Below are 20,387 nucleotides of genomic sequence, written 5' to 3' on the forward strand. Positions count from 1 at the left end.
CACAAGCCAAGCACCAAGATTCCTAAACCAAAAAAAAAAAAAAAAATCACATTATCTATAGCACAGCAGTTTTACAGCAATGTTAATTGCCTGTTACATACAGACACACAAGTTGAAAAAGGAAAAACTGCAAATGTCATCTTCAGAATTCCTTAAAGCCACAAAACTAGTATAACTTTAGAAATGCTTAATATTTATTCTAAACAAACTAAAGAAATGAATGTCTGAACTGAAGGCTAAATGACTGAATTTTAATCAGGATCAAGCATTTGGTCAGCCTGTACACCTGAGTCTTTTCTTTTGAATCTAACATGGGGTATGCTTTGCTTGCTTCCTTGCTCTGTGACATTGGTCCTTTTTTGTCAGTCTCCACACAGGTTCACAGCTTGTGAGGGTTCACCCATTTATATGTCCCCTCATAACGAAATCCGACTTTCTTGAGCAACTCATCAGCTTCTGGTGGGCCACGGCTGTGAATGACAAAGCAGAAAAATGGTCAGAATCTGAAATGCATACTTCTTTGAGATGGGACTAAATTTAAACAAAATGGATCCAAATCAACAACAGGAGTATCAGCCTGCCTGTGCAACATGTGAGACAAAACCTTTTGAATTCCAGATGTGTTTCTTTGTAATTAGATACTTGAAAAGAGGATTAAGGTGAGTCAATGTGAAAGGAAGCTAAGATATTTGGAGAAAGTACAATACATATTTATAGTTCATTGGGATTACCAGTGAAGAATATGCTCAGGGGACAGTGCTAGACTTTCACTTCAGTCATCCTACTTCAGAAAGAGAAGGTGAGACATGAAACCATAGCATTGAACAAACGTTGCCAATTCCACTATTCAGCTAAAGAAGATCTCCATTAGCTCCATTTGGCTCTTAACTTGTGATGGAGTTTTGCTGAGCAGGTGTCCTTTCTAAGCATCAATGCGCACACTGCTAGTTACAACTGTTTGATTATTAAAAATGGTAAAATATTGCTTTAAATATGTTTTAATACAGACTGTGGCACAGAAAAATGTGCAGTTGCCTCACAGCTCTTGCATCCTACACTCTCCATGCTAAAGTAACTTTTGTCAAGTTTTCACATTCTACCACCATTCACAGATATTCTCCCAGAGCCCACAGATATTCCATTGACTGGGAAGGATGTGACAGATGCATATGTATGTATGTATGTATGTAGGCACTCAATCTGTATTAGTATGCCAAATTACAGTATGGACTGTTATCTTCCTTGAGTTCTTGTTCCAGTTTTTTTCTGGCAAGATTGCATCCAATTTTCCACAATTCTGAATTGGTTAAACCAAGAAAGATGATAAATGAAAGTGTTTAAATAAAATTCATAGCACCTTTTCAAACTTTTCATTTCTTATTTTTTAATGCAATAAAATATGAAATTCATATATGTAAGCAAATGATAATATGGAAAAATTGTTTGGTTTGAAGTATGTTATGCCATATTTAGAGATAGTCATAACAGAATACAGTCAACATAATATACTCATTGAAAACTTCACCAGCTTTTTTGTTGTATGATACAATTTCAAATGGTTCAATTCTTGACAGGAAATGTCAAATTGGGTCACTTAAATGAAAGTGGGTATGTACAAATTAGTGTGCTCCACAATGGACCTGGCCCTGGCTAAAGCCGATATTCACCTTGCATCCAGAGCTGCTGAGAGAGGCATCAGTTTCCTGCAACCCTGAACAGGATTAGCAAGTTATAAAATGGAAGGATGTACTTAACAAACAGCAACCAAAAAAACTCCTAGAATCCTAGAAATGTGAAAGTGACAAAGTGTACACTATACATGACCTTGTGAAATACTGATCATTCCTTCTATGATGTGAAACCATGGAAGCTGACCAAAGCAGCTCAAGTTCCTCATCCACTGCCAGTCTAGTACCTTTTGTAACATTGAGTTGACCTTTAATCTGACCTAACACTAATGACATCTACAACCTAATAGCAAGGTGTTCTCACAACCAAAGCCAAGAACATTCATCCAGCACAGATAAAAAGCAGCCAGTATAGACACTGCAAGATCTATGCAGTCTGATCTTTGAAATAAAGATAAAAAGGAGATAATTCTGGTATTTTCAGATGTATTCGGCCTCAGCCAGTTTAAACCTACCATACTGAAAGCCAGTCAGTTTGTTCTGCAATTCTCCCACAATGAATGCTGTTAAAAATGTTAATATGTTAAGCATGAATGTGACAGCAGGTTAGATTCAGTTCAGACAGGAATCAGTTTTCACACCAAGAAGGGCAGAGGAGAGCAGTATATGGGATAATCTATCAGATGATAGTGAATGTATGGTGCTATTATTTCAGAATGAAAATGAAAAATGACAATTTGCAAAATAGTATGAACTTCAGTCACTTATAAGATAATAGAGGGACAGACAAGGTTAACTCTTCTACTTGGCTGTCAATTTGCAACATTTATTTAAAACACAAAATATCAAACCTTAAAACACAAAGCCTTTTCTATTAAACAGATTTGATTGAAGTCTTTTCAATTAAAATCTCATTTATAAAGATATGTAAAATGCCAAGGGGGGATGACAACTGCCCCCTGAAGCAAATATTTGAATGGCAGGACATCAGAAAAGACAAGCTGCACCACAAAGGAAAGGTTATTATTAAAAAAAGGTGAAGGGTCACAATGATCCAAAAAACAAGGTCAACACAGTATAAATGTCAACTGTAAAGTTCAACAGGTGTGCTAGGAGGTAGTACAATAACTGCCTTAAAAAATAAAAGACAACCAGTGTAATATTGAATACAGCCAGTAGTAGTTGCTTTCCTTGCTCTGCTGGGCCAACCGGTCTTACTACTTCTGAGGACTTGATACCAATAATTAAATACTGTAAGTTTAAAATTAACTTTTTACAGTTTAATCTCTTAACAATGTTACAACCTTTAATAATGTGGTTTTGTTCAATTTCTGTCCGGTTTCAAATGTTTATTGACAAAATAAACAATTGTGATCAGCCAACAAAGGAAACGTAAAATTAGCAAGTTGATTTATTTTTAAAAGGATGCAAAATAAAGTTGCAAACCTAAGCTTCAACCAATTAAACAGCATGTCTCTGATAAAAATTAGCAAAACTAACCAGCCAAGAAATTTGAGAGGAAGAAGGGAACCCCAAAGAGGTTGCTGATAACAAAAGTATGCCTTACCTGCCATACATGTAGGGGATAGGCTTAATTTTTTCATGTTCTATTTCATGGAGAAGTGGAGTGAAGATTCGCCATGCCTCTCTTAATTCATCACTGTTAAACAAACAAAAAAGAAAATAAAGCAAAATATAAAATGTGTTGTCACAGCACTGTAATCCAATGATAATTATGCTTTGCATTTTACACCTTCCTTTTGGTCTGAAATAATGAAACTGGAAAGCTCAGTTGTTGAATCTACAGTTATGCCAAGAAATTTTTGAAATGACTAGTGTTTACTAAGACAAGTCAACAGATGAATATTAGAGTAACTAAAAACTTTGGCATATGTACATAAGGATTTCTCCCAAAGTTGTACAATAGCAAAAACAATGGGTATGAGTAATGTTAAACAGGTCAATTTTTTGCCTTGAGTTATGAGCCAAAATTTGAAATATGAGCCATCAAAGATTTTGTCGCCGCATGTTCTGAAGAACTGGTGACAGAGGGGTTGACAGAACTACAGATGCGGCAACATACGGAGGTTCTGTAGGAGCTCGGTATCGCGGAGGAGGTTATCTCTTAAAGCAATATAAAGGAAGGGTTTGCAATGTGGGGAAAAAGTCTCAAACTTTAAAGAAAAGAAGGCCTGAAAAAGTTGCAACTGATCGTGCAGCGGAGCTATTTAATGACACTTGCCCAACTCATTTCAGAAACATTCTAAAGGGGAGGACTAAACACAGCTTCTTCGACAGGTTTCTATTGAAACGCCCTGCAAATGAAAGTGACGAAAGTGTGGCAAAAAAGAAAAAAACTAGCGAAGAAGAAAATTAAGTTAAGCAAAAGTGAAGTGAAAGAAACAAAATTACAATACGCTAATCGGCTTCACCAACATCTGTTTATTTCTTTAGATTTCCTTTTATGTATTAGGTTTTATTTTGTTTGTATACAATATTTGTTCATTATAAAATACATTTTTCTTATGTTGAAAACATCTAAGAAAAAATTGGGGTGTTTTTGGGGGGCTGGCATGAATTAATCTCATTTCAATTGATTTCAATGGGGAAAATTGATTTGAGATACAAGCATTTTGACTTACAAGCTCAGTAAACTCGTATCTCAAGGTATCACTGTATTTGGAAAAATTTAAAACTGATTCCATAGTAATTCCCTGATAACGCAAAGTTGGTCATATAATGTTGGGATTTTAGAATGTTTACAGAATTATTTTTCCCAAAATCAGCAACTTGCTGTCATGTATTAGGTTTATATTTCTTTCCCTATCTCCCCTTTTCTACACCTTAAAAAAGTATTTGACTTAGCCTACTGTATTAATAACAACTATTTGGAGACAACCAACACAGTTCAGCAAATGATGTGCTCAAAAAATGTAAAATAACCCATCCATTCTTTCATTTTGAAACCATATTTTTTTTTTTTTTACTTTCCACTCTATGAGACCTCTGACTTTTGCTGGAAACACGGTTTATGGTTCAGATTTATTGAGATATATCTAATATTTTCCCAAATCCAACTCACCTGGTAGGATGCCTTACAGAAATGGCCATAGGTCATGAATAGGGATATATAATTTTTTTTAACAGTTTTGTCCTCACCCTTGGAGACTATGGAACCACAATAAGAAATTACATATCAACATCCTCACAGAGGTAAATGTGGAGGTTCTTTCTAAACAAAAGTGGACTGAATACATTATGTTTCTGACTCTGCCCGTTTGCTTGTCTGATCATCAGGTGCTATGGATGGTACAGCGGTTGGGAGCATGCGCCGACAGCACATTGCCAAACCCACCACACGCAAAACCACCTTGATTGGGACCAGAGTGAAGCAGGTGACACCTCACACCCACACTGGAGTGCCAATCCTCCAATCCTGCCACCAATCCCCAGGTTTTCCCTGTAAGTTGAAGGACTGGATGCAGATTAACATCATACTCAGGAAGAAACAATTGCAGGTTAAGGGCCTTGCTCAAGGGTCCAATGGAGTAAATTCTGGAGTTTACGGGATTCAAACCGGCAACTTTCCGATTGCTGGCGCTGATCTCCAGCCCCAGAGTCACCATTCCTGTAGGCTGTTCCTGTATTGCTGGTCAAGGAAAATTGTAACCTACCAGTTGCAAATGTATGGAATATAATGCAATTTATTTCTGTGATATCAAAATAAATGTAATCATGAATATTTACAATATAGTATGTTTTGGGCAGTTCATTCAGCCAAGAAATTACTAGTGATGCTTTCAAAAAGAATGTATTCTTTTCTAGTGTAATTTAATTAACTTTCAAACAAAGAAAGATACAGAACATAAATAATAGTTGACATAACTGGTAGGTACAAAGTGTATGCTATTAAGATCATCTGCTAAATAAAAAGAAAGTAATTGTTTACACTTGTGAAGGTTTAAATGTAACATTGTGAGAAAAAATATCCATGCCTTATCCAAACAGCACAGCATGCATAACGCTGTGCGTAGAGTTCGCACTATAACATGACGTAAGCCCAAAAGCTGAAATGTGCTTATGCACAGAAAAATCCAGATGCAGGAATCTGTGCGTACTCCAATTTCCGCATTCTTCCACTCCATAAATCACGGTCAGCGTGAAAAGTAATGCTCGTGCACGCGCGTGCTGTCCCGCCCAAACTCCTCCCAGAATTACGCCTCTTTGAATATGCAAATCAATATAAATAGCCCTTAGAGTTCTGTGAAAAGATAATAGGAAAAGCACGGGGGAAAATAAGAATTTCAGAGAATACCAAGTGGAGGCAAAGGAAAAACATACTATTTGTTGATTTAAACAGTGGAATAAACAACAAAAGGAAGTTGATCGAGTGGCATAGTGTGTCGGAAAAACTCGAAAGCTCAAGTTCACAAAGTCATACAGTGCCAAAATAAAAAAGAAGTCACATATCAAAGTCGCCGTGAAAAGGCGAGTTTTAGCCCACCGTCTGAGCTTATTAGGGTACAGACAAAAAAAATAGGCACACAGTGGGGAAAAAAGCACGAAATGTTAATCTCGAAATTTCCACTTTAATCATGTAGTTTATTTGGTCATTAAAGTAGAGCATAAACTTCATCTTAAAATAATTTAAATTTACTAGTTTCTCAAATCCCATCGTAACTAAAGTAGCATGTTAAATGCTTTGTTTTGTATTTGATCTTCAATGTACTCTACGCATGTGAATCACTACATGCTTCCGTTCTTTCTCTTTCTCTGACAGGACAAAGAATCCATTACATTCGTGATATTACAGCTCTCTGAATAATTAAAATACTGAAATGTATGCGTGATATCATTTTCATGATGATTGGAATGAAAGCATGTTATTAACATGAGAACACGATGGCGCAGTGATTGTTCATGTCTCACACAAGATGCTGTTGCGCCATGCATGACCTTCGATGAAATAATTTATTGTAGCAATACTGTCTCTTTCAAAATGTACTAACCTCCAATTCCTGTCATTACTTTTCTTTCCCCAAATACCCAATCGCCACACAATCAGCTCTGTAATAGACGTTAAGCCATCTGTAAGTTTACGACAAAGATTCTTCAAAACTTTTAAGGAACATTGAAATATTTTCATAGTACGTGTTTATTCTATCCATCTATCCTTCCAGTGTTGCGCCAGCCTCAGCAAATATACAGCGCGAGGCTGGAACAATACGTGAACTTGCTAGCGCTGCGGCACCATGTCCTCACATGTTTAGTTATTAAAAATACAGATTATTTAAACGAAGTTAAAGTTTTATCAGTATAATGTAATTAACATATTTTGCTGCATTTCATCTTAAAAATGATACGGTCTTCATATGCAAATACACGCTTTATAAAGTGGCGCAGGTTGTGCAATATTATAACTGTACTGCAAGTTTACAGTGGGGTAAATGCACTTATAAGTACAAACAGTTCTACAAGGAGCAATTGATTGAGTGCGTTTATAGTTTTTGGGATGAAACCGTTTCTGAACCGCAAGGTCCATACAGGAAAGGCTTTGAAACGTTTTGCCGTGGCTTTGGCAGCATGTGCTTGATGCTGTATACCGATAATTCTCTTTCCGATCAGCTGCTGCTGTGATTCACACTCAGATACAGTGATATAAACACTCCGAGGGTTGCAGTGAGAGTAATATGGAAAAAGATGATCCACTGTGGCAACCCTTAAAGGGAGCAGCTGAAAGAAGAAGAAGAAGAAGGTGCAGTGAGAGTAACAACGCTAAAGCAGTTATGGTATTTGGAATACTATGGCTATGCCTTTGGCCAAGTGTAGGTTTTATACATTGCGATTTGAACGTGGAAACGTTCTTACGCAACATTTCTGTGCGCATGCACTGTTTATACATGAGGCCCCAGGTGCTTTGTACTCCACTTTGGAAATCCCTCAACACATTTTCAACATTATAAGAAAGAATACTAGAAAAAAGAAAACCACTCAATTCTGCTGACTTTGGTTTGCCCGAGGAGACGATTGTTCTTTGTTAAAAAGAAGAAAAAAAAAATCCATTCCTCTTCTGAGCTAGGTTTTGGGCATTATCAAGAGACAGAAGACTGCTGCAAAGAGACTGCTTTGACATTTGCTGTAATGCTGCATTACTGAGGACAAGACACTGAGTTGCACAAGTCCTTATTTTTTGTCGCAGATTTCTTTTAAAATTGAAGGAAAAAAAATTAAATAACGTCTCAAGCACCATATTAAGTATTGGGGGCATTTTAGCACCATAGTTAACAAAGCTGCTTCACACATCCAGGAATCAAGACTGGATCAAGACTGTACACTATCCCTGTGTCTATATGGGTTTAAGTCCCACATTTCTAAAAATCATCAGGTTAAGCTAATTGGTTTGATTGTGACAGTGGGTGTTTTTATGAGTGAAGCCCATGATGGACTAATACTATTTCCAGGACTGTTTCCTGCCTTACATTAAGTGCTGCCAGGTCAGGGTCTGGCAAGCCTCAACTCTGAAATTGATTATTTAAGTTTAAGTACAAAAAGTAGCAAAAAGTACAAGAAGTTGCATGAAAAACTAAAATGGCCATTTAACAATTTCTATATATACTTTTTGAATGCCTGCCAATCCACTGTAGTACGCACAAAGGGAGTAAGAGGATTCCTTGAGGCTGGGATGCCAAAAATGAAGGAAAATGGATGGACAGGCTTTCCAGCCAGGATGGAACAGGAAATCTACTTGGTAGGGAGGCCAATATAATGGAAGCACTAGTGAAGACCACAATGTTTGGATCGTTTATCCCCAGACATTCTAGGTGGCATCTTCCCTGGGTTTCAGTACCCCTGCAGAATACCCACAGGACACCGGGGAATTCTGGGGTCCAACAGGGTCCTTGGATACTGCCAGAGGAATCTGCAGGGATGTATAAACCCTATTTTATGGGATTTCCATCTGACCCAGAAGGGCTTCTGACAGACCGTGTCACAGTCCCAGAAATACTCCCAGATCTTTGCTAAAAAGGAGCTGCACAATCCTTCCCAGGCAGATTGAGAGGCAGAAGGACAAAACTCTTTGCAGAAGTAGGAGAGGAGAAACTATACTTCTGTGTTTTTGGTACTTTGATTGTGATCATCTGTCTATTAAGGTACTGTGATTAATAACAGGGACAATATTTAAAACAGTGATTATGTTTGGTGTGTTTGTGTCTGGAGTTTGGGGCTTGGTGATGCCCCCTACTAATTACAAAGTACAGTATTAAGCAATAAAATGTCTGGCGTCAAGATGTCTGTGGCCACGCCTAAATATCATCCGGCATCCACAAGAGGGCAACCCACTAAACAAAGGAAATTTAGAGTGGGCTAGAATATCTGATGAACAAAGACAACAAAAACCCCCAGAAAATGACGAGTGAAAGTGCTAGAATGTCCAATGAATAAAGTCAACAACATGCACAAAGAAAGAGGAATGTAAGGTTTAGCATATCCTGTGAACAGAGGATTGTAAATGCACGACACAATTGAAACAAACAGAATTATCATTTTACCATTTTCACTATGCTGGTATTTATATAAATGATTAAGTAAAAATAGCAATAATTACATTGGAAGACATGCACATATAGTATATGCTTCTGCCTAGTCAACACTTTGCTAAATATCATGGTGGCAGCTGAACAATCCAAACAACATTCAATTACATGGTTTATTATTTATAATTGGGTTTGGCATTTCTTCATAAAAGACATGTTGTAGCCAAGCAATTTAAGGAAAGTGGCTGTCTGTAGTTCTATCAGATTAGTGCAAATGAATAGTCTCTATAAGGCTTTGTGATACAGCTATTCCTGGCACAATATCAGTTTTCATTTTCCAATTATTGTGACAACTGGTAATAGGACAAAAATGATAAACCTGAACCTTTTGTCCAAAACTTATAATGGAAGTACTTTATGAACACAAAAGTAGTAAAAAGGGCATTAGCCTTTCTGCTTGTAAGAGTAATGTTGACAGATACAGTATGGTAGCGAAATATAATGATCTTGAAAAGAATGCCAGCATATCAGGACTAACTGTAACACACATCCACACTTACATCAATCCTAATTAGAGCTGCTGATCAGTCTAACACAATGTTAGGTTAGATTTATTGTCACATACACAGAATGCAGTGAAATGAAACCTAAGTCAAAGTTAAGTCATGTCTACGAGAGTAAAATCAAAATGAAACATGAGAAGCAAAATCACACAAACAATAAATGCACCAACTCTACACAAAAGGTACCAGAGTTCATGTGCTGTTCACAGTGTTGCTCATCGTACACAACAAACTAAGTATACTGTATGTAAAGACAATTAACTGAGAAAGTACACAACTAAATAAATAAAAAATTGTTCTCTCTTTTATATTTAACTCTTTCAGGGCTGATGTCGACTTTTGTCAAAAGGAGGAGTTGACGATGGTAATCAACTGTAAACTATGACAAAACCATCTGTTATGTTGGACTCTCGTTACTAGAAGGAAAGTTAGATTCATTGGTTTGACCGAGATTCCATGCGCTCACGTGAGTAGCAAGGCGCACACAACGGCAAAAATGGCACTGACATCTGGCAAGAGATCAAAGCGAATATGAAAAGCAAAATACTCCATGGATGATGTCTTGTCTATTATTCCTGAACTGGACTATGACTAGTCAGACTCCATCCATCCATCCTCTTCCGCTTATCCGAGGTCGGGTCGCGGGGGCAGCAGCTTAAGCAGAGAGGCCCAGACTTCCCTCTCCCCGCCACTTCTTCCAGCTCTTCTGGGAGAATCCCAAGGCGTTCCCAGGCCAGCCGGGAGACATAGTCCCTCCAGCGTGTCCTGGGTCTTCCCCGGGGCCTCCTCCCGGTTGGACGTGCCCGGAACACCTCACCAGGGAGGCGTCCAGGAGGCATCCTGATCAGATGCCCGAGCCATCTCATCTGACTCCTCTCGATGGGGAGGAGCAGCGGCTCTACTCTGAGCCCCTCCCGGATGACTGAGCTTCTCACCCTATCTTTAAGGGAAAACCCAGACACCCTGCGGAGGAAACTCATTTCAGCCGCTTGTATTCTATACTTAGATTTTGATATAAGTGATTGACTGCAACCGTGACTGCCGCTGCTGCTGTCCCAGCCACACAAAGACAGCCTGGCAGCAAGCCTGCCACACATTCTTAGCAAACTGGCAGCCACAGCATGCAGCAACAGACGTTTTATGTTGATTTCAGTGTGAAACCATCATTTTTTTGGAAAAAATATTCAGCCCTCAAAGAGTTAAAATACAGAAAACAGTAAGTGAAGGAGGTGATAAGGCTTATAACCTAATTTTTGGAAAATACCCAAGAGTCAATTTTTGTATTGTTCGTTTCATGAGAGAAAATGGAGCAGCACTTGATTAAACAACCTTCTAAGGATCTCAGAGCACATCAGTGGTATGGACTGAACCTATCCCCTGAAAATGGGTTAGAAAGAAAGAATTATTAGCAGTGGTATCTAAAATTTCCCACTGATATGTCAGACCTAAAGGAGCATATTCTCTGGTTCAAAAATATGAAATGTATTTTTGATAGAATATAAGTAGTTGATAATTACAATAACCAAATGACTTGAAACAAATGACCATTCTCAAAACTAACAGCCACAACTAATGTACTTGATCACTGATATAATTATGTGGACTGCAGTGTTTTGGGGACATTCTGATAACTTTTTTTTTTTTCTTCCAAAATTCCAAAACAAAAATACAGTAGGTGTTGAAAATTAACAAATATATTTTCCCCATTAAAAATAATTGTATTTAAAACCTAATACTCCTAGATCATTGCCCTTCAAGCTTTTACTACCTTTACTACTCCCTACAACGATATGTCAAGTCCATATATATGCAAAGTACAAGTCTGTATCTCTTTCCCAGATGCAACCTGCACTGTCCACGTACACACACATACACCCGAACATAAGGTAGAAAAAGTTCAGTCTGGAAAACTGACATCCAGATCTTAGGGCAAAAGCAGCTACTTCAAATGGAACCGTATCATTCTCACATAAGTAAGAACATGTAAAGAGGCTCTGATGTACTGTACGTGAGAAGCCAATGACATACTTGAAATTTTTAGTAATCCTCAGGTGGGTGCACTGCCTTAAGTCTAAAGGTGCAGCAACCTGAAAATGCTGATCATCATTTCAGTTCCTGTATTCCTCCATGAATAGTTTCCTCTTATTTAACAAAAGATCGTGCACTTAAGCAAAACCAGGAAACAAGTTAATTACTGTAATTCTGACATTCAGTTGGCACACTTCAAATACAAAAGGCTCAAAGCACCTTTATCAGATTGTCATCATCTAGATGACTATTACAGTGAAGTGCATTTCATGAAAGGTTTTGGGAGGGAGAATGTAGAAGAATTAATTGTTGTTTGCTCAGCACCCCATCCTCTGAGAAATTTAAGCAGATCTCACCAATTGCAGTAAAAAGCAACATACAATAAAAGATTGTTCAAATCTGAAGCGTCCACCGAGCCTTTCAACAAAAACATCCAAACCCTTGTGGTGAAACCCAGCTGATCTTGCCATTCTCTTCTTACTCAAGCACTAATAGTTGAAATTAAGAACTTCAGCAACTGAATTATCTTATTTTCTTTAAGTTAAAAGGGACATTCATGTTCATCTCTCTCTAATGAATGTGCACCTCACATGGAACTAACAGACATTGCACAGTAGTTCTGCTCTGCACCATCATTCCCTTAAGTAAATTTACTTTTAAGTCCCATTCACTGTCATTCATTTTACTACAATATTTAAAATGATTCATAAGGATGTAGAACTAATGTTTGTAGGTGAGCCCATTTCCTGCTCATGTGAAATTTATCTCATACGTATATCAATAATAATTAAAAATTATTTTCAATAATAATTTAAATTCTTATCCTGACATTATTTCTTTATGTTCGATAAATACTTTATTCATCGCCTAAGGGAAATTCAGGGCAAGATGAAAGGGTATTTTTAAACAATAATCTAGATTGTGATTTATAATATGACCCAATAAAATTTGACCACTCTCCAGGGAATTATCTTCTCACCTTTATATTTTTACTTTATCCTGCTTATAAGTTCTACATGCTTGGAACTGTCACTTGCATGCAGTGAGGGGAAATGTTTTGGATGGCTGGGTATCAGCACTGGAATACAAAGGAGGAATTGGCTCCCACTTCACATTAGTTTGATTTTAGATACACTTCAATTTAGGTCAAGTGAAATCCAAACAGAAATCAGCCAGTGATAAACAAAGCAATCAATAAGAATATTTAAAATGTAACAGAATTTCAGTTTCTTAAATAATTAAAGATAATATAGGCACCAGATTAGGTTTTAGATGAAATTAAACAAGTAAAGGAAGATTAATATAGGAATGGTATTGTCCAATTTAAGGTTGTTTCTTAATGCAAATGAAATGCTGTGGAAATATAATTGGGATTTAAAAATTTTACAGTGTAGTCAGATAAATTTGATGAGGACTTTCAACAAACTACTATCTAATGGTCTATCTTCAGTTTTCTTGATATTGGGTACAATTTTTCATTATTTAGATCAGTTTTCTCAGTGTAGCAAAATAATTCTTGTACCATTTTTCCTGCTTTGTGTACATAATTTTAAAATCAAAAAAAGTTCTCTCTGTGCAACATCTTCAGTAATGTTTATTGACTGTTAAGACCACATTAAACCTAAATTAAAATAAGTAACACTCACCTGCGTACAAAATGCATCTGACTTCCACAAAAGACATCCAAAATGAGGCGTTCATAGGCATCTGGCAACTTTACATCCTAAAGAAAAAAACATAATCAGGGTCTGGAATAATAACCATCAGCAAACTTTTGGGTGTTCATTACAGATAATCTGGATTTGTTTTACTATCTGAAAATGTGATGCAGTACATACCTAAACAAATTAATCAACTTCAAGGAAAATTATTTGAAAATAAAGCAGTGATTTTTAAATGATTTATGTCCTATGCACATTATATTTGGAAATTATTACTACATGGCAGCTAAACAACAAGCAGAACTACAGTACTCAGAAATAAAATTTGATTAAGAGTATAGTCAACACAGAAGCAGAGCATATTTACTATGCATGAGGCTCAGCAATGATTAATCTGATTTTGTGACACTTAAACAAAGGGGAAAAAAATACATGTCAGGAATTAAATGTAATTATAAAGTAAGGGTGGTTGACAATTACAGCTTGGTAGTCTTTTGAATAGCTTCTGTTCTCAAAAGAGACTAATATTATTGTCTGTTTACATGCCATATATTAACTTCGACCACAATCAAAGTAAATACATAAAATTAACTAAAAGCTTTTCAAAAGTATTTCAGCAGCCAAGAAAAATGAACAAAAAAAAAAAAAAAGTGTGTGTCAAAATTCCTGCTGTTTCTAGGATTATGGTATTAATTCATTAGTGGTAAGAAAGTAAATTAAAAAAATTCTGTCTTTGATAAGCAACACAAAGGAAATAGCATAAATTCAATTTCCAGTAGTAGATAAATATAACATAATACCCTTAATAAAATGGCCTTTGCAAAACCAGTACTGAATACAATGAGAGTCTTAGTGTTGTCATTCAAAAGGCACTTGAATTGCAACATCTTTTGAAAAGGAATCCTATGTCACCTTAGCAACTACATGTTTTGGCAACAGATTCTGCTGGTTAAACACCTTTTGTCAAAAAAGTATTTCTTTACTGTGTTTCCTCTGCCTTCAATCTGACACTTAATTATTTTCATTCTTCTTGTGTAGCAAGCCACCACTAATGTAGCAGACCTTACTTAGGACACACATCTACTAAACGTACATAAATGACACACATGCATGCATATTGGCAGTAAATTCATTGACCATGCACCCAGGCTATATGCGATTGTCATTTGTATAAAGTGACTACATACTGTATATTTCATTATTGTTTTTTTCCTTCATCAATGATCTAAGAAGATTGATCATTTACCAACTGCAACAAGTCAATAATCAATAACCAGTAGTACACCATTGTACTTTAAGATTTTCTTCATAAAATAAAACATTGACATATTAAAAAATATATTTTGGCATTTTAAAATAAAAATATCATAGAGAACTGTTCGATTACAATATGTTGTAGATAAACTTTATTAATCTCATGGGGAAATTTAAATGCATACAGCAGCAAAAACATGAAAAAACAAGAATACAGACTCACTGGACTGATAATACAACCAATCAATCAATCAGTCAATCAATAAACTTAACAAGTACATTGGGTGGAAGTATTGAACCGCCTCATAGCAACGGGCAGATAAGACCCCCTCCAAAAGTGCTTCTTAGCACACCATGGTGGAATGAGCCTGTGGCTAAAAGTGCTCCAGGACAACGCCTGTTGGAGATGATGGAGGGTAATTTTTCATGATGGCATCCAACTTTGCCATCATCATCTTTTCCACAACAACTTCCAGTGTGTCCAGGGTTCACCCTGTGATGGATCAGACCTTTTTAATAAGTTTATTCATATATTGTGCTTCTTTGATGCTCAGGTTGTTCCTCTAGGAGACTGCGGCATAGAACACCACACTGGCTACCATGGACTAGAACATCTACAGCAGCTTGCTGCATACAATTTTACTTACTTCAGTTATAAATGCACTAAAAAGCAAAAAATAACTTTTTATTTAACCACAATTTTTGTGGTTATATGTGACTAAATAAAATTGTGGTGCACACATAAATTAATTTAAGACAAATGTCACAATCCTGATGAAGTGATTTCCTGACAAGCCTGGCTTGAAAAGTTGCTGCTATAAAAAGCAGTCTTAAAGAGTATGTGTAAATGAAAATATCATGAATTATTTTCATCCACTAGTTCATATAGAAATGACACCATAACATTTGAATTTTATAGTACTGAGTTTAAGCTATGTTTAATTTTTTAGTTAATGGAGAGGAATTTTAAGTGGATACATTTAATACATGCACGTTGTGAGATTAATCAGGTACTTCATGATGATCATATCCTGGTTTATAAATCCTACTCTGAAATCCCATAAAGTTTAGAAAAAAAGATACATCCCAAACTTGTTACCCTATGGAAAATCCTACCCTCTCTGCCATACATGAAATTAAAGCTTGATTTTTTTGTAAATTAAAAAGTATGAAAATTTGGGTGTTTCTAATTTGTATTCAATATTAAATCACAATGTTACTCATACATCAAAGTGAATGTAAGATAAATTGAAAGACGTGCGCACACACACACACACACAACACTACCTATAATACCTTGTTAGCCCACCACAGAAAACAAGTACCACACTCTTATTACTCAATCCTAAAGGTGATATTTCTTTAAGATTGGGGGAAAAAAAACAAAAACAAAACACACCTTTGGTTACTTTTTGAAATATTTTAATTCCTGGGGGGTTTTATTCCTAGAAAAAAAGTTTTAAGAACTTCTGGAGTATAGAACTGCATTAAGTTTATGAAAAAACGTAAAAATCTTTGAGAATAAAATAATAAAATTATCAATGCTGAGTATATTAACAGGAGGAAAAAAATCAACCAAAAGTGTCAACATATTTATTTTCACAATGTTAGCAGGACAGATGCCTATATAGCTGCACAAAACATTCTTATAATCTGATACAAGGCAGCCAAGAATGAAAGCAGTGGAAAAATAGGCTTGTGCCCCTAAAGCATGCATTAGAAGAAAGAAAAAAACAGCAAAATACTCAAGATAAACTGTACTATGGCATGTTTGTGAAAAGTCCATTCCTATTTTAAAACGAGAGAGAGAAGAAAAAAACTATTGACTTTTGAAAAGTTCAGTTACATCAAATAATCAAAAGAAATGTCAAATACTATGTGGATTTTCTTTTTAAACCATTATTAATCACTGTCAAAAAATTCTGTCTACAGTATCTAATGAGACAGCACCATGTGGGTACAAACTAACACTACTTTCAGTGGCAAAGGGTGTAAGTGAATTAAGTACTGAAACAAATGTAATTATGCAGTTGTCAGATAGGTCACTCTCAATGTCTGCCATCAGAAACCATTTGTCAGCAGGACAGAACAGGAATATACAAGGTTTGGTAAAATTATGTTTACAGTTGCGAGTGCGCAAAACAGAGTTTATTCTTGTATTGTTTGTTTATTTATTTTTGTGTTATTTATTTGTATTATGTGTCTTCTTCTTAAAGCTATTAAGACTAGAATTACCAGAGCCTATGAAAAAACTTGTAGATCCGGCCCACCCTAAATCCCATCGCACCTCTCCGTCAGCGTCTTTTGTCCTGTAAATGTGCCAATAAAGACAAGCAGCAAGTAGCCTGGTATCCTATCCCACCACTGCCGCAGAACGTGCACAATGTTCTCCCAGCTCATGCCTTGATTGATTATCTGGGGGTGAAGTACTGGAGTTTTAGAGTAGAAATAATAGATCGTTATTTGGAACAGATGCATTTCATGTGTGTTCTGTTTCTACAATAATCTGTGTAAACACATTGTTAAAACAGAAATGTTTTTCATATTTTAGAAGTAAATGAAAAAATGTTGGCATAAACTATATACAGTAATGTGTGAAGTTTGAAGTCCAAAGATCAAAAACACTTTCACAATAGGTTCAAGGATGATACAACAGCTTCCATGGCGTAGCGGTAAGATTTGCTGACTTGTAAATATGAGTCCCCGGTTCGATCCCGACTACCTCCTATATTTGCCGTTTTCAGTAGAGAGCTGATGCTATTGTTAATATTATACAGTACACACACACACACATTTGGTTTGCATCTGTAACAAACGGTGTACATTTATAGGACTTGTAAAAGTTACCTTTTTTTTTCACTTTTAAACTCTCAGTCATGATCACAATACATACTACCACCCTAGGGATCTGATGCTGTTAGTTTTTATTTAAAACTGGGAGTAACTGTAGATGTGAGGCAATGGAACTGGACATTCTCTGATCTGGAGGGATAAAAGCTGACACACAAACGCTGGTGAATCTGCCTTCTTTGTATCTCACCGTCACGCCATTTTTTTTTTTTTTTTTATTCAGTTTTACTGGGTATTCCTGCTCACGCTGAATTAGTATCCTCCTTATGGTCTATGACGACAAAAAACAAAAAAAACAAAAAACAGAGAGATAGGTATATATGATATTTTGAATTATTCTTATTCATTTTATGACCTGTATAGTACATTTCGGAAAACATTGTGGCACAGATGCAACATTATTCATATTCATTCGCGTAACATCTTGCGGTTGTGATTAGTGACCGCATGCTTTTTTTTTTTCACCCCTGATCTTGCCAGTCTCCATGTTGCTGTGTGGGGCCATTTCTTTTGTACTCCAGGACATGCAGAGGAAAGAATAGTACAGAGAGGTCAGTTCAGCGCTATATGCAATCATCCAATTCAAATGTTAACAGTTCACACACACGCAAGAACCGTCCTTCCTACATTTATGACATGTGTACCTGTTGCAATGCGCACACTTCTCTCTATGCTGTCGTTTATTACACACCTGAAAGAAAGAGACAATATATGTAACATTTTGAAGAAATCATTTTATGACCTGAATAGTGCCAATCAGAAATCATCATCGCACTAATGCAATATTATTTGAAAATTAACAGCATCAGATCAGGTGTGAATTTATACTGGCGCTGTTAGAGTCAGATCCAAAGGGGCGGGGGGTTAGAGCTTGATCATGATTCAGAGAATAAAACTGAAAAAGGCTAACTTTTACAAGTAAAATAAATTTATACCCAATGTCTCATATATTTGTCTCTTTCTTTTTTTCTCCATGCTGCCTTGACATCGTGCACCAGAAGGAGTGAGCTTATTCAGTGCAAGCAGGAACATGCAGGTGGCCAGTTGCTATGAGCTATGACAAGCTTGACCTGGTGGAGATCAACGTACATGTACTGTGCAAGGCATGTACGGTGTCCACTGAGAAAAGAAGAGTGTTCATGGCTCACCTTGCAGAGGAACTTCGTCATCGCATCTTACTAGAAATGGCAATAGAATAAAGCAAGAGAGTATGCAACATTGACAAGCTTCTGTTCCAAGTCAGCTGCTTTCCCCAGGAAAGTAAACCGAGTCAGTGTCAAGTGCCCTTTCAATGTAATAGGAACCACAGGGAAAAGTGTGCACATTGCAACAGGTACACAAATGCATGTGTTCCAAATAACGATCTATTATTTCCACTCTAAAACTCCAGCACTTCACTCCCAGATAATCAATCAAGGCATGAGCTGGGAGAACATTGTGCATGTTCTGCAGCGGTGGGGGGGATGGATACCAGGCTGCTTGTCTTTATCGGCACATTTACAGGACAAAAGACGCTGATGGGGAGGTGCGATGGGATTTATGTTGGGCAGTATCTACAAGTTTTTTCGTAGCCTCTGGTAATTCTAGTTTTAAGTTAATAAAGCTGCTGTAATAATCATTTACCTGCAAGTCTTAGTCATTGCAAATATCTGTAAACTTCCTTTTGCCCATCCCTATATAAATAATCCAAAGGCTTCAAAGAGTTGAAAATTGAAGAGTACATTAAACTTTCATTTAGCTCTTCACAACAAAAAGAAAAACCATTTAAGGTATGTATGAGGATGTATACTATGTGCATGTTGTCAAAACTTAAAACAACATGGTATGTGCCTTTCTATTTAGATCTAGAAGGGTTTCCCACCTTGTACCGGCTTCCATAAGTAAGGTCAAGCTCTGACTCCTCAGGATTGAAGAACATCCCTGGCTTCTTAGTCATCATTTTGGCATAGACAGCCTCGTTAGGTTGAACCCTTATTACTAGCTCATTGCGCTTACAGTGTCGGTCAAAAATATCTCCTGGAACATCAGAAAACTGCAGACGAACTTCAGCTTTTCTTTCATTAAGTGCTTTACCACAACGTAGCACAAAAGGCACACCTAAACCCCAAATATAAAGAAATAACATACAGTTAACTTTTTAATTTTATGAATTACCACATTTCTTCAGTGTGCAATTATACTTAATGAGCACTAAAGATTTTCACCTACCCAAAATTGTTTTGTATTAGAAAAAAATGATAGCAACTTTTACTTTGTTTAATTTTAATAGACTTTAAAATTAACTAAAATGAAAAGACACATAAAATACACTAATCTTTTCAGAAGTAACTATATTGCCTCAGTGTGCAGTTATGCTTCATGAGCAACAAAGACACACCGCTGCCTCTCACAAATATAGCAGTACTAAATTATGACAAATAAAAGCAACACAAACTAAATGTGGCTAATCATTCATTTATATCCATAAGCACATATGTGCGGATAAAGAATTTTTGCTGTCAACTCACCATCCCAGCGCTCATTCTGCACATACAGTACCGCAGTAGCAAAGGTGGCTGTGTGAGAGTCCTTAGGCACAGTTGGGTCATCAAGGTACCCTTTTTTAGCTTCTCCTTCACCATCAGGATTGCCAACATACTGACCCAAAACAACATATTTTGCGCTCACCTCCTTAATGCATTTCAAAACCTTTACCTATATGAGACAAAAAAAAATACAAAAACCAATTAACATACACTTGTGATGAACAAACTAAAAAAAAATATATTAGAACACACTATCTGCCCTGGGTATGACATTAAACTTCAAAAAGGAACTTATGGACTTGGGTGCGACTGCTGATCCTAATTTAATAAGGAAGACCTTCTG

The 20,387-nt window shown here is 36.5% G+C and overlaps 1 protein-coding gene across 1 annotated transcript in view; it reads right to left on the reverse strand.

Annotated features, from left to right (window-relative positions):
* Positions 1-237: 237 nt before the first annotated feature.
* g6pd (glucose-6-phosphate dehydrogenase) overlaps positions 238-20,387 on the reverse strand; it is a 97,266-nt gene continuing 77,116 nt past the window's right edge. Inside the window, exons 9-13 of the mRNA XM_039774084.1 lie at positions 20,027-20,213; positions 19,381-19,616; positions 13,401-13,477; positions 3,196-3,288; positions 238-470 (exon numbers count right to left, since the gene is read on the reverse strand). Coding sequence (XP_039630018.1) covers positions 380-470; positions 3,196-3,288; positions 13,401-13,477; positions 19,381-19,616; positions 20,027-20,213 — 684 coding nt within the window. The 3' untranslated portion in view covers positions 238-379. The remainder of the gene's footprint in view (positions 471-3,195; positions 3,289-13,400; positions 13,478-19,380; positions 19,617-20,026; positions 20,214-20,387) is intronic.

The sequence above is a fragment of the Polypterus senegalus genome, chromosome 13 (genome assembly GCF_016835505.1).
Source record: "Polypterus senegalus isolate Bchr_013 chromosome 13, ASM1683550v1, whole genome shotgun sequence".
NCBI lineage: Eukaryota > Metazoa > Chordata > Cladistia > Polypteriformes > Polypteridae > Polypterus > Polypterus senegalus.